This window comes from Sebastes fasciatus, chromosome 20 (assembly GCF_043250625.1).
Source record: "Sebastes fasciatus isolate fSebFas1 chromosome 20, fSebFas1.pri, whole genome shotgun sequence".
Classification (NCBI taxonomy): Eukaryota; Metazoa; Chordata; class Actinopteri; order Perciformes; family Sebastidae; genus Sebastes; species Sebastes fasciatus.
Window position 1 is genome coordinate 12088980 of NC_133814.1, and position 13166 is coordinate 12102145.

The window sequence follows — 13166 nt, forward strand, 5'->3', positions numbered from 1 at the left end:
ATTGGCCGTGGTACATGTGACCCTCGTTCTCTCAGTTTAAGCCATTTGTTATAGGAAAGTAAATAATTCACTGCATGAAACCATTACAGTTCTTCTCCACTGTTGTCGCTGCCGCTGTTCTCATTCTTTAAAAGAAGCTTTTCCCCTTCCCTGAGGCAAACATTGGAATTTTTGCACAGTACAAAAATGTAGATATCTATATTTATCTTCAGTAGTAGTAGTAGTAGGTCAGTTTTCTTAAAATGATGGTGTTAGAATTTAAAATGATTCTACCAGTGCACTCACTTGTGATTAATCTACATAAGAGTGTTTTTGGAGGATAGCTGTAACACACAACACCTAAAGCAATATACAGTATGTGCTGCACTTTTTCTTATACTATACTGATCAAATGGCATGAAATATATATACATACTGTATATAATATGAAATATCGACACACATGAGTATTGCGATATTATGTTTTGCGATACTGTATCGATTCTCCAAAACACTGTATCGATTTTTAATTAACCTCCTAAAAATTCAATTGCCTGCCATCGGGCCCGGCCACTATTCGATCTTTCAGAGGTTGTAGCGGGCTCAAAAGTTTTAGAGTGAAGGTAGTGGCATCATATGAAACTAGAAAAACCTAAGGAACCCATTGGTACCAACCATGTCATACTGGCTTGTCGAGAAGGAGGCTAAATAATGCTCCAAATTTATGATACAAATTTGGCGAGGAAAAACTGGCATGGCGATTTTCACAGGGGTCCCGTTAACCTCTGACCTCCAATGTATGTGAATGAAGTATCACAATATATTGAATCGTTACCCCTGTATCGTGATACTGGATCGTTGATCAATGAATTGATACATCGATCCCTAACGATGTATCTTTACACCCCTACTGTACATAGTACTGTACTGAGCAAATTCTAGTTGCTGAAGACCGCTGTGATATATGGTCGAAAGCTCTGGAAAAAGTAAGTAAACCTTTAGTTTAGAATATCACAGATGCAGTCTTGAAAGTCTGTTGCTAAAGGTTACACTTATATACACACAAATATACATGTTATAGCTGTCATTTTAAAATTTTAAAATTAATGAAGTCCTGTCCATTTGTCAGATGTGGTGTTGGACACCGAAACAGCAGCAACAACAAAAACCACTGTGTTTGAATATTTACCAATAAATTTATTGAATTTATATGATATATTATTATTTTAATGTGCCCCTATGTTTGCCCCACAGTTAGCCTGGAGTTCTTTGCAGAAGTATGATATGGTCACAATAATAACTACTACTACTGATAGCACTGTTCTTTACACAACTCTGTTATATTAATTTAAGTATACAGTATGTACCACAAGCTAGCAGAGTTTTGTATGGAAGGCATCATGAAAAATGAGCATTGAAATGTGTATGTTATTTCAAAATGCAGTACGTCGGCAAAACATTTGTTACCTTCAATTTAACAAATACTGCTTAAAAAATAATCCAAATCACTTCCATGCATTAATTGGCAGGTCATTTGTTTTTTTTATTTAATAATAATATTTTACAATGACTGATTTAGAGAGAGTGAGAATATTCTCTCATTTCAGTAGGTTCATGTTTATTTGATCAAAATATCACCTCTCATTGGCTGTTTTAAAATGAAATATTATCACTGATTTGGTTTAGCCCAATCAAAAACCATGTTAGTTTACCTACTTACTTGCAAAATATATCATTAAAATTAATATGTATTAAAATTGTAATGAGCTTTAAATGGATGAAAACAAATATGAGGTATTCTGGTATTGCATTTTCAACATCTTTTTCATAATTTTTCCAATTTATAATGATGCAGGAGGCCATTTAATAAGCACACATATAATATAATAAAACAGGTCAAGTTCCAGCTTGATCTTTTCAGAAGCAGGATGATTCATACAAGACATTCCTTGTCCAAATTCCATATTTAGCTACAACATAGCTCACCAAAGCATGAATAAATGACACTTCATACAGTTTTGAATATGTTTGGAAGTTTAGGGCTGCTTTATACATTAAGTTTAGTTAAATTTGTGCACTAAGCAGCAAAACAATTCTGATATCTTTGTTTATGGTGGGAGAAGTTGTGAAATATAGAGTTTTACAATTGCAGGTAAATGTTAGTCCAGCTGTTGTAGAGCCACAGGGATCTTCTCTTGAGAGTCACATAGCTGAATAGTTGAGAGTACAGCCTTGTCAGTGTCGTCTATTACTCCTTTATTTGCTTGGCTTATGAAGTCAACAAGGCGACTCCACATAGTCGTTGTCTAGGCGTGGGTGGAAAGGTGATGCCAGTGAGCGACTGATGATTATAACTCGAGGTGCGAGGCAGTCATCGCGGCGGTGTAAAATGTTCCAGATGAGCATGGCCGCGGCCATCGTGGCCAGCAGGCAAGCGGCTATGTCCAAGTAGCAGGAGTAGGACAGGTGTGTGTAGGGCCCGATCCTATAAAAGGTCACCAATCCAATCACCAGCACAAAACCTGTAGAGAGAGAAAAGGCTTCAGTCAGTGAAAATGCACCGCCGTTCTCATTTAGCAACATGTTGTACAGTGAGGTTCCAGTTGAATATATTTATTGAACGTTTAGCTGCTGGCGTGGCTAAAAACTGCCCACAGAAAAGAAAATGTTCTGAAAAATATTTTCTTTATTTTATATTTCTATATTTTTTTTCTCTTTATTTATTTGTCTATTTCAGGTTTAGTATTTCTTGGATATTGGGAAAGCCGTACATTAAAAGTACAGTAATTTAACAGAGCGCAAGTGAATCTAAAGTGTCTTTTTGAAATCCCACATTCTCACACAGGGGTGCCAAAACGTTTTCCCTTTTCGGGCCAAAACTGGAACTTAATGGTGGGCCACGGGCCAAAAGCATACACCTATTGTATTGTATTGTGTTGTATTGTTAAGATGCAAAATGGTAGTAGGATCCCAAGTTCCCCAAATAGAATAGAGTGGGCTCATTTCCAGTCAATTTATGCAATTCCAAGACTGTTTATGGACCCCAGCAGAAATATTCAAATACACTATTTTTAGATCATGCGAAAATAACACATTTATACTGCATGCAAAAAACTGCATGTTTCTGCCCCAAACTGCATGGGATTATCATATAGTGGAGATGTCTGTAAAGGGAGACTCGTGGGTACCCTTAGAGCCCATTTTCATTCCCATATATTGAGGTCAGAGGTCAAGCGACCCATGTGAAAATGGCCAATGCCAGTTTTTCCTCGCCAAAATTGAGCCCTAAATTTGGAGCGTTATTTAGCCTCCTTCCTGACAAGTATGACATGGTTAGTACCAATGGATTCCTTAGGTTCTAGTTACATATGATACCAGTATAGCTCTAAAACTGAGCCTGCTACAACCTCCAAAAGAGACTAAAGTCAGTCACGATCGCCGGCTATCCCTCAGGTCTTTTAATTAAAGAAAACTAAATTTGCTAGAAACATCTGGCGGGCCAAATCAAACCTTATAGCGAGCCAACTTTGGCCCGCGGGCCCCACTTTGGGCAGCCCTATGCTCACATGTATACTTCCATCCCTGTAGCCTTGTATTACACAGTTCAGCGGGAGCTCTGTGTGGGGCCTTTGAATTTGGAAATCTGTTTCCTCCTCCCTAGGAAGAACTTCTGAGATCTCGAGATCAAAGTTCTCAGTAGCGTAAAAATATCAGAGCATGAATATATGCGCGGAAAAGCCTTTGAGATGTTTTATCTCCTGATTTCTTTGATTCCCAGTAACTCACGCGATGAGGAACTCCTGTTTGCATGCGAAGGTAAAAATAAGCCACGGCCTTCGATTCCATGCTGTTTATTTGATCTTTACTTTGTTTTATCTATGGAAAGTGATTCACTGTCTCCAAAGCCCACACCTTTCCTTATTCTTTAGAGGTGTATATGAAAGCCAACAGCGATCAATGATATCCCCGAGTCAATCCCTCATTCAAGTGTAGTCTGGAGCCATGATCCAATAGTTCAACAATAATACATGTCTGAAAATCCCCATCCACAGTGGTATAAATACATAGACCAAAAATAATCACTGGAAATATGGATGTTGGTGCTTTAGGATATGAATCAGTCAGTTTCCTGAAGCGGTCAGCGGCACCGAGGGGGGAGTTCATTTGTATTTCTTTCTCTACCCGCACAGTAAGAAGGCTGTCATTGTTTTAAATGAGGATGTGGATAATTGTGTCTGTGTATCATTGCGTGTCTACCACCGCGCTTACGAACACAACTGTTTGCTCAATCTGTTCGTGTTTAACCTGTCTGGCTCCTTATCCAAGAAAATGAATAATCTCCTGTCCGGGTTCCAGCCAGGGTGGGCTGTGTGAACCTCTTTTTTTGGCACAGACTTATCTCTCAAACTTCCTTCCCCTTCTTCCTCTTTCCATCCTTCCTTCCTTCCCTCCTCTCCACACCCTGAGCTTCGAGGTTAATATATTTACTGGACATTTGACATGATCTGTCACAGAGAAAGTCTTATCATAAGGCCGGGTCTTGGAAATTCATCTCGCTGCTTTGTTTTCCTTCCAGATAGTTATGCCTTGGTTTATTCTTAAAGGGCATATACTTCATTAGAGTGACTAAGCCTGACTGGAAATTTTGCTCAAACCTTTACCACTCCCTTATTAGCAGGAATCTCTTGAGCCACATATTTCTGGGTAAAGCGTGCCTCCTTCCTGAGCCAGATTTCAACGAGATCTGAATTGAGCTCCACAGTTCCTCAAAATCAAAAGAAATGATAATGTGCGTCTCAGAGGGACATGACCTGCAGTCATGACCTTTAACACGTTAGAGCTGGGTCCATTCAGAAAACACATTCCAGAGTGAAACGACCAATATTGCGCTTTCAGCCCGGACCTGCCAAAACCGCCGAGATATCACTGAATGGAACTGGATATTGTTATTCCGCAATCTGCTTGCAATAGCTGAGCATTTTGGCACGTCAGAGAATGAAAACATTCCTGAGAAAAAGAGTGATGGGTAAAAATATCTCTATTCATTCAGAGCTGAAGCCCATTCACTGACTCCATGGGGGAGGTCTATCGTAGGAATGGATTACTGATTTGACTGAATGGTAAAAAGGAACTGTCTGCACTCGGAAAACAAGGCCCCTTTACTTGGATATGAATTTTGTAAAGGAACGCCATTATTAATATATTTTTGTAGCCTTTATTTTCAGATTTTTTTTTTCTCTTAGTCGTTTTTGACCGATCGATCGTTTTGCTCTTAGACAACTAAGATTTCTTTAGTCGATTAGTAATTTTTTTATGCTTTTTTCATGCTGAATGACTTATTTCCAAGAAACTTATGATCACAGCTCTGGTAAACACAAGATTTAAAGTGTTGCTGTTGTGTGATTCGTTGTGGAGAAACTTAGTTTTACAGATCTGTCGATTAAATCAACTAATCGATAAGTCAACAAAAACCCCACAAGTGTCAGTCAACTAAGAATTTCTTTGGTTGAGGACAGCCCTAATTTTCTCTATTAATCGATTCATTGTTTAAATAGTAAAATATTTGCCCTTTTAATTTCCTAAAGCCTCAAATCATATTGCTTGTTTTGTCCGACCAATAACATAAAGCCCCAAAAATATTCACTTTACTATCAGACAAAGGCAAAGAAAGACTATGAGACAAAGAATTGTTATTGACCATGCTAGTGTTGTGTCTCTATGGATGGCAATGTCAGTCTGTTGGTTGGTTCACCACTTTGGCCAAGAATGAATTACTATTGGATGGATTCCCCGTGAAATTTGGTACAGATGATGCCCAAAGTGTGAATCCTAATGGCTTTGCTTTTCATCTAGCACCACCATCAGGTTGACCTTTTTTGAGTGAAATGTCTCAAAATCTATCAGCAGGGCATCTGCCCATGCTTTGGTTTACTCTTAGAGTCGGTAGTGTGGCTGTAGACACTTAAGTCTTGTTGCTAGAAAAACAATTAATCGGTCATCAAAATAGTTGTGTCGATTATTATTCTGGCGATTGACTCGACTGAATAATTCACTAATTGTTTCAGATCTAGATTCAAAGTAAATTCTTCTTCACCTTAGAAGGTCATTCTTGACCTTAGAAAATAAAACATGAACTACTATAAACTACCAAACTACTATTTCTTTGAAAAATCAGCTCAATCTGCTGGTGAAGATCGTCTGATAGGGTTGAAATTCCTTGATAAAGCTAGTAAATGGCCATTGAGTAGGAATTGTTTTGTCTTTTCTATTGCTTAGATTTGTATTTTATTAAAACTCCCAAATGATAAGAAAGTTAAATACATCCAGACAAGCATAGGAACGTTATGACATAAGACTTATTTTACCTCTTCCCACTCCGATTGTCCACATAGTGCCTAATGTAATGTTTTTATCTTTTAAATTCTTAATTATACTCTAATTCTGTTTTTGGTTGGAAGCATCCCATATGCCAAGATAGATGTCATCTTATGACTCAGCAGCTTTGTTGGCCTTATATGGTAAGAGAGTAAAATTGGAAGATGCCGTTTTTCCAGAGAGCCCTCCTATTTTTAGATGTCAGGGAAATAGGTGTGTACTGTTTATTACTTAAATCGACTCTGTCACTATTGTTACTAATGCCAACATTTGCGGACGTAGTCTCATAGGTCATCACATTATCAAAACAGCTATAAAAGTCCACCACGCACGTTGGAGATAATGATTTATATTTGTTTTGCCACTTGTTAGTCAACCTTTGGTGAGATGAGTTCCTGATCACAGAGATTTGGCTCGTCTAATATTGAAAAAATACTGTAAAGTTGGGTGGGTCTCAATCCTCACGCCAAGGTCTTCAGATAAAAGCCCTCACCCCTGCTTCAATGTGTGCCGAAGACGCTAACGATGAAGAGGAGATTCTTTATTTGCCGTTGCTGTTGGACATTTTGTAAACACAGACATAAAAGCTCGGCCAGCTTATCTAGACGGAGGCAATTCCCACCCTGCTGTCTTGTGTACCGCGGGACAGTTCTCTACCAAAACACACTATAAACACACACAGACCCGCATGCACATAATCCCTCCTGCCAGTGCACACACAAACACACAGTCCCTGTCGAAACTGTCTTTCCCGTCCGTTCCCCCCTCCCCTCTTTTTCCTTCTTCAGCTCGGGGGTTTGCATAACAGGTAGTCACAGACATTTCCTCGTCCTGAGCAGGGATATCCTGGCGCCCGACAGTCGCTCCCTGGCTCGCTGCAGCTCTGGCCCATTGGACTCTGGACTAAGACTAAATTTAGACCCAGAGCAGACCCCCTTCACGCCGCCCTGCCACAATGATACCAACCGGCTGAGCGACCACACTGCACACAACAACACAACACACTTCCTCAGCAGGAGCACTGTTACCAGCCAGCTCTTGATGTGTCACAGTGGGACGGATGGGTGCTGGTTGTGAACCCTCTTTCTATTTTCTGGTTTCCCAGAACAATGTAAGGTGGTTGCGCACATCCAAAATGTAGTAGGCCAGTGCTAGACCATATTTAAAACATAGAAGAAGGTCCGCACACTGTAGTTCCCTTTCAAGTGCAATTTATTGGCACATCTTAGTTAGTGACGTTTCGAGCACAAGCTCTTCTTCAGACTTAATAAATCTACACAGAGACGCCATGCTCTGGTCACATGATACCGCCAATGACCCAAGTTATGAGCTGAGAAGTACTTACCTATATTATTAATTGATAAATGTTTGTATATGAATTTTTGTATATATCGTTGTATATTATGTATATATGTGTTTTTCTTAATATACATGTAACATGTACATGTATCATTCGACCAGAGCGTTTACCTTTAAGATGGCGTCTCTGTGTAGTTTTTTTAAGTCTGACGAAGAGCTTGTGCTCAAAACGTCCCTAACTAAGATGTGTTAAAGGGAGCAACAGTGTGCAGACCTTCTATGTTTTTCATTCCTAGTTTCTTCTCTCTTAGTTGGCTGGTTTTATTTGGTTTATTTATACTTTTTTTCTTCTGCCAAAATCAGAAAACTGTGGTTTCAACAGCCCATTTTTAAATGAAAATGATGACGGATGGTACAGTCAGTTATAACTTCCACTACTGTGCACTTATCGTCACATTTGATCTACATTATCTTCATTTATCACAGATTTGGACTTACAATTTGTAAAAATATTGACTAGCAGCTATTTTCTAAAAGTTTATTTTTTACTGAAACTCAAAGCAAGAGGTGTGCTGCCTTTTGCTCGAGTGTCTTCCTGCACTATTTAGCTGATCTTCAGTGTTGGAGAGTCAGCCAGTCTAGCTCCCCCTGTGATTTGATCCCCCTCTCTTTGGCACCCTACCAGAGAGCATGTGAACTTTGCCCTGCAGCATCTGGATTTCCCTCTTTCTGTGTGATATTATGTGCATAGAAAACATGCTTCTCTGAGGCTTGTCTTTTTGCAAAGCAAACAAGTTGTAGAAATGCTGGTACTCACTGGCTAGCTGGAAGAGCGCAGCGATGGCCTCCTCCCACCACTGGGATTCTTGCGTGATGAAGGGCAGCTCCATTAGGCCTAGAAGGAAGATCAGCTGACCGGCAGTCAGGGCCAGCGTCGCCATCAGGTTACACGCCCGCATCATGTCAAACTGCACTTGAGGGACCAGAGGAAGAGCTGTGTCATTTTTCCTGCACTTTGATCTACATGCATACGTTGAGTCTAAAACAGAGGTCTTGATCTTAATACAGTATACGTTTGTAGCAAGGTGATTGATTTTATCGTGAATGGTGAGGCACATCTTTGTTAGTAGGCGGTGTTGCCCATTGTGCCCAGTAAAGTTCCTTCCCAGACTTTTTCTTGAATGAAAATTTCTCAATGGAGCTTACTTTAGTAAATCAGGTAACAATGACTCTGCCTGATAACACATCCAGATAGTGTTTATACTCTGTCAGCCCAACAAAATGATGCATTTGGCTTTAAAATGAATTACATACTATAAATGATTAACTGGCTGCCATGTGCCATTGTTTACACTAATACATCAGATTGCCATTGACCTAAAGCAAAGCGCTTAGATTGGATTTATGGATATTGTACATAATTGATAATCCAGTGAGTTGAGTATTTTATGGTAAATTGTTAATCATCTCTTCTTCTTCTTTCTTTACTGACACAGAGGGAAATTCTTTTGCAGTTTGTTTCATCTGTAAAAGAACAAAAATGACTTCTATGACCTGACACCTGTCACAGAAATACCACTAGTACTGCATTTGTTGCTGTCAAGAACTTTAACATCTTGTATATACCAATCAATCAGTCAACAAGTCTGATGAGAAAGAGATTAGACAATTTGAAGTTTGCTAGAAAGCAGGCATACATAATGTTGCACTTTCAATCAAAACTACTTACATTTGACAGTGCTGCGGGATTCTTGGTAGCCTGCGTAATCAGATCCCCATCCCAGGCCTTCGCACTGCCTCTGTGTCCCCTGCCCCCGTTTCCCAGCCTGGAGATCATCGCGGCCTCTTTCCCCACCAGCGGGGCAAAACCTCCATAGTCCCACGCTCCGCTTGCGTCCGTCCTCCAAGGCCTGCAGGACCCAGCTGGGGGTGAAGGCTGCGACATTGTTAAGGACGAGGGACAGCAGGGCTACTGCCACCGCTGCCGCCACCAGCCTCTGCACGGCCATGCGCGGCCGGGCGCCCGCCACCTCTTCTCCTCCCTCGTGTCCCTCCACCGACCCCTGATCCTCTGCGGTGTCCTGCCCGCTCCCGTGCCTCTCCTCTGGGGCAGCAGCACCAGCAGTGCTCTGGGCCCCCTGGCTCCTCTCCACCTCCTCCTCCTCCAGCTGTTAGCTGGTGTTGTCCCCAGCTCTCACAGAGGTGGAATGTGCAAGAGTGTTGTCTTGAGGCTTAGCTAAAGAACATCTCCATTCATCCTCATTCAGGAGTTGGTTGTCGTTGCAGCCGATCCTCAGCCCTCCTCCTCAGACAGCACTTCGGGTACGCGGGGATTAATCCAACTTGCACCGAGGTCCATTCCACTGGCTCCGACTGGCTGCAGCTTGACTCTTGGATCTTGCTCCTTGTTTGATTTTCTTGCTCTTTTCCTTCTTCAGTGCGTTGCTTATTGCACTGGTCTGACTTCTGTGTGTGCAGCTGACTTCTCTGTTTAGACAGTAGATTGTTTTTTTCTTTCTTTTTCCCCCTGCAGCCACTTCACATTGTCTTCAGAAGAGTACAGTTGCAAATAAGCATAGATTCTCCGAGCTGACTCGTCAGTGGCTTTACTGAGGCTTACCAAGACTGTGTCTCAACTAGAAGAGCCCCCACTGCCTGACTGGAACAAGAAGTCCTTTAAAACACACCTACCTCTGCTTCTTTCTGTCTTTCCCTCTCTCCCTCGCTCACTGTTTCTCTGCAAAAATCCTTGAGGTCAGAGTTGAAATGTGGGGGAGTTGCTGTTCGTCATAGTCCGAGACATCAGCTCACAACTGTAGCAAGCTTTAAACAGACAGCCCCCCCCTTCTTCATGATCACTTTAAATGTGTGGGTGTGTGTGTCAGTGTGTTTGTGTGAGAGAATGTCCAAAAGACCCCCCTCTTAGACGTCACTGTTGTGTATTCTTTTGTCTGGAGCCCAGGGGGCGTTCGCTAAAGTCCTCTCTCTCGTGTGCAACAAACATATTGGCCGCCGCAGTCGGCCAGCAACAGGATGTGTTTCCTGAGAGGAAAAGAGGATGGGAAGAGGGGCCAAATGTAGACCTGTTCCTTCTCTTGTCTTTCCTATTCTGGCTCTCTAGATCTTGCCGCCCTGTGTGCAGCGCTAGCTTTATTTTTTCTCAAGTATCTCACATTTCATTTTCAGGGTTGGTTTTTCTGTGACCATATAGAGCAAGATTTTGGCGAACCGTTCTTACTCTTGCTTTCTTTTTCTTCACTTGTCTTCCATTCCCGCCGCTTATAGCAGGGCCCCTAAAGATTTGGGGTATTTCCTGTTGCCTAACTTTAATAAACAGCCCACATCTGTATCAGCTAAAGCAAGGAGGAGGGAGGCGGACGCAAATAGAGACCAGATGGCTGTGGAATCTTAAAATTGGAATTGAAGCAAAAGAAAAGGGGGTAGAAGGGGCTGATTTACGTCAGCAGGACAAAAGGGAAAGACAGAGATAGAAAGCACGCCTGACGCTTTGTGTTAAAGTCCTGCACACATTCTTGTATCTCCATACTTATATCAGTGTTTGGAGGTCTTTTGTGGCCATTTCTTATATTGTGCTAAATGTTGAAATAATACTAGAGGTCTGGTCTGTGAGACCAAAAGGTATTTACATATTTGGGACAGCTTTGTCACTACTTTTACACACATACCAATGGAATTGTTTTCACTGTTGAATAATAAAATACCAATGCGGTGAGCTGCACATTGTCCTCGCAAACAAGCCATTTCTCTTTTCTCTGTAGTAAAGCGGTATGGGAAAACATGGCACGGATGTGTGTGAAAACCCGCCGCCTGGATGTGGCACGCGTGTGCCTTGGGAATATGGGAAATGCCAGGGCAGCAAAAGCACTGAGGGAGGCGGAGGCTGAGCCTGAGCCAGAGGCCCAAGTGGCTATGTTGGCCATTCAGCTCGGCATGGTGGTAAGATATTCAAGTGTTCGAGTGTAAATGAGCGTTGAGAATGCCTCACTCACAATTAGTTTAGCTTTAATTTGACATTAAGGCATTTGAAATTGAAAATATGACATGAAATGTTTATTTAGTGACGTACTATTCTTTCTTTTATTCAGCCGTTCTTTCTGTCAGAATTTTTTTTTATTCCGAGAAATACAACACACATTCACAAACAGAACAAAAAACCCCGGACAAATAACCCCAAAACCGTAGTCACCGTCACATAATGCCACATCCTTTGGCTATAAACAACACGTCCTCATTTTAGGTCCAAGCAGTGCACCACACAAAGACACCGGGACTTTCCGCACCAAAACCCATTTATCCTTCCATCATCTTTTCCTGTCCTCCAATAGGAAGATGCAGAAAAGTTGTACAAGAGCTGTCAACGCTATGACCTGCTGAACCGCTTCTACCAGGCTTCTGGCCAATGGCAGCAAGCTTTAGAAACAGCGGAGAACCACGATCGCATCCACCTGCGCACCACCTACTACAATTATGCCAAATACCTGGAGTCCATGGGCGACAAGACCCTGGCCGTCACATAGTAAGACCGAATCTGTTGTGGTTTTATGTCAATGATGTAGTAGTTTTGCATTTTAGTATTTGTGACATGGAAACAAAGTGTGATTGTCAGCCCTGTTGTTACAGCTATGAGAATTCAGACACACACAGGGTGGAAGTGCCCAGAATGCTCCAGGATGACACATCGTCTCTTGAGATCTACGTTAACAAAATCAAAGATAAGTAAGTCCAGAGTTTCTCTTGTGGGAAAAACCTTGTCATCGGAAGAGCATATCATACTAAATTATATGCATACACTAAGTTACATTTAAACATCAGTCCTATCATCTTATCCATCCAGGAACGTCTATAAGTGGTGGGCCCAGTACCTGGAGAGCCGCTCAGACATGGATTCGGCGTTGCGTTTCTATGAAAGTGCCCAGGATTACCTCTCCCTGGTTCGAGTCCACTGCTACATGGGGAACATTCAGAAGGTGACTCAGTTTGTATTAGGGGTGTCATGTAACACTTATTATTCATTTTATTGAAGATGATTACATTTTACTCATTCGGGGTGTTGCACACAAGAAATTCACTTTATTTCAAATATAGATATGGTGATTTAAAGAGGACCTATTGTGCTTATTTTCAGGTTCATACTTGTATTTTGGGCTTCTACTAGAACATGTTTACATGCTTTATTTTTCCGCTACGCAGGTATTATGCAAATGTGTTACTTGGTGACATCACCATGTTACGGAAGAAAAGGCAGGACTTCAAGCAAGGCGTTTCAGGTAGTTCAGGATCAGTGTTTCTGTGGGGGAGATTAACTCCCTTTGGCGTGGACTTTGGGCTTTGTAACTTCACAGACCTTTTACATGCACAAAAAACTATATAACACACTAAAGGAAAGGGAAGAAAGCCCAAAAGCATAATAGGTCCTCTTTAACTCATTATTTGCACTTGATCCATAGGCACGTATTTCAGTAATAAACATACATTAATAATATTGATATAGT

The 13166-nt window shown here is 41.4% G+C and overlaps 2 protein-coding genes across 2 annotated transcripts in view; one reads left to right on the forward strand and one right to left on the reverse strand.

The window, feature by feature from the left end:
• ift140 (intraflagellar transport 140 homolog (Chlamydomonas)) overlaps positions 1–13166 on the forward strand; it is a 28132-nt gene that overhangs the window by 10397 nt on the left and 4569 nt on the right. Inside the window, exons 19-22 of the mRNA XM_074619258.1 lie at positions 11433–11610; positions 12000–12190; positions 12295–12390; positions 12509–12641. Of these exons, the coding sequence (XP_074475359.1) occupies positions 11433–11610; positions 12000–12190; positions 12295–12390; positions 12509–12641 (598 nt within the window). The remainder of the gene's footprint in view (positions 1–11432; positions 11611–11999; positions 12191–12294; positions 12391–12508; positions 12642–13166) is intronic.
• tmem204 (transmembrane protein 204) lies at positions 1156–10392 on the reverse strand. The gene is made up of 3 exons (XM_074619451.1): positions 9383–10392; positions 8471–8626; positions 1156–2501 (listed from the first exon to the last, which is right to left on the reverse strand). The coding sequence occupies exons 1-3, from the start codon at positions 9660–9662 to the stop codon at positions 2257–2259; spliced, it is 681 nt and encodes a 226-aa protein (XP_074475552.1). The 5' UTR covers positions 9663–10392; the 3' UTR covers positions 1156–2256.

What these genes read in the sequence shown, in the direction of transcription:
- tmem204 (XM_074619451.1), bottom strand. Translation starts at nt 9,662, where the DNA reads ATGGCCGTGCAGAGGCTGGTGGCGGCAGCGGTGGCAGTAGCCCTGCTG. An exon ending in ATCCCGCAGCACTGTCAAAT is followed by an intron (nt 8,627 to 9,382) that starts GTAAGTAGTTTT and finishes TGGTCCCTCAAG; the next exon opens with TGCAGTTTGACATGATGCGG. An exon ending in TGCGCTCTTCCAGCTAGCCA is followed by an intron (nt 2,502 to 8,470) that starts GTGAGTACCAGC and finishes CTCTCTCTACAG; the next exon opens with GTTTTGTGCTGGTGATTGGA.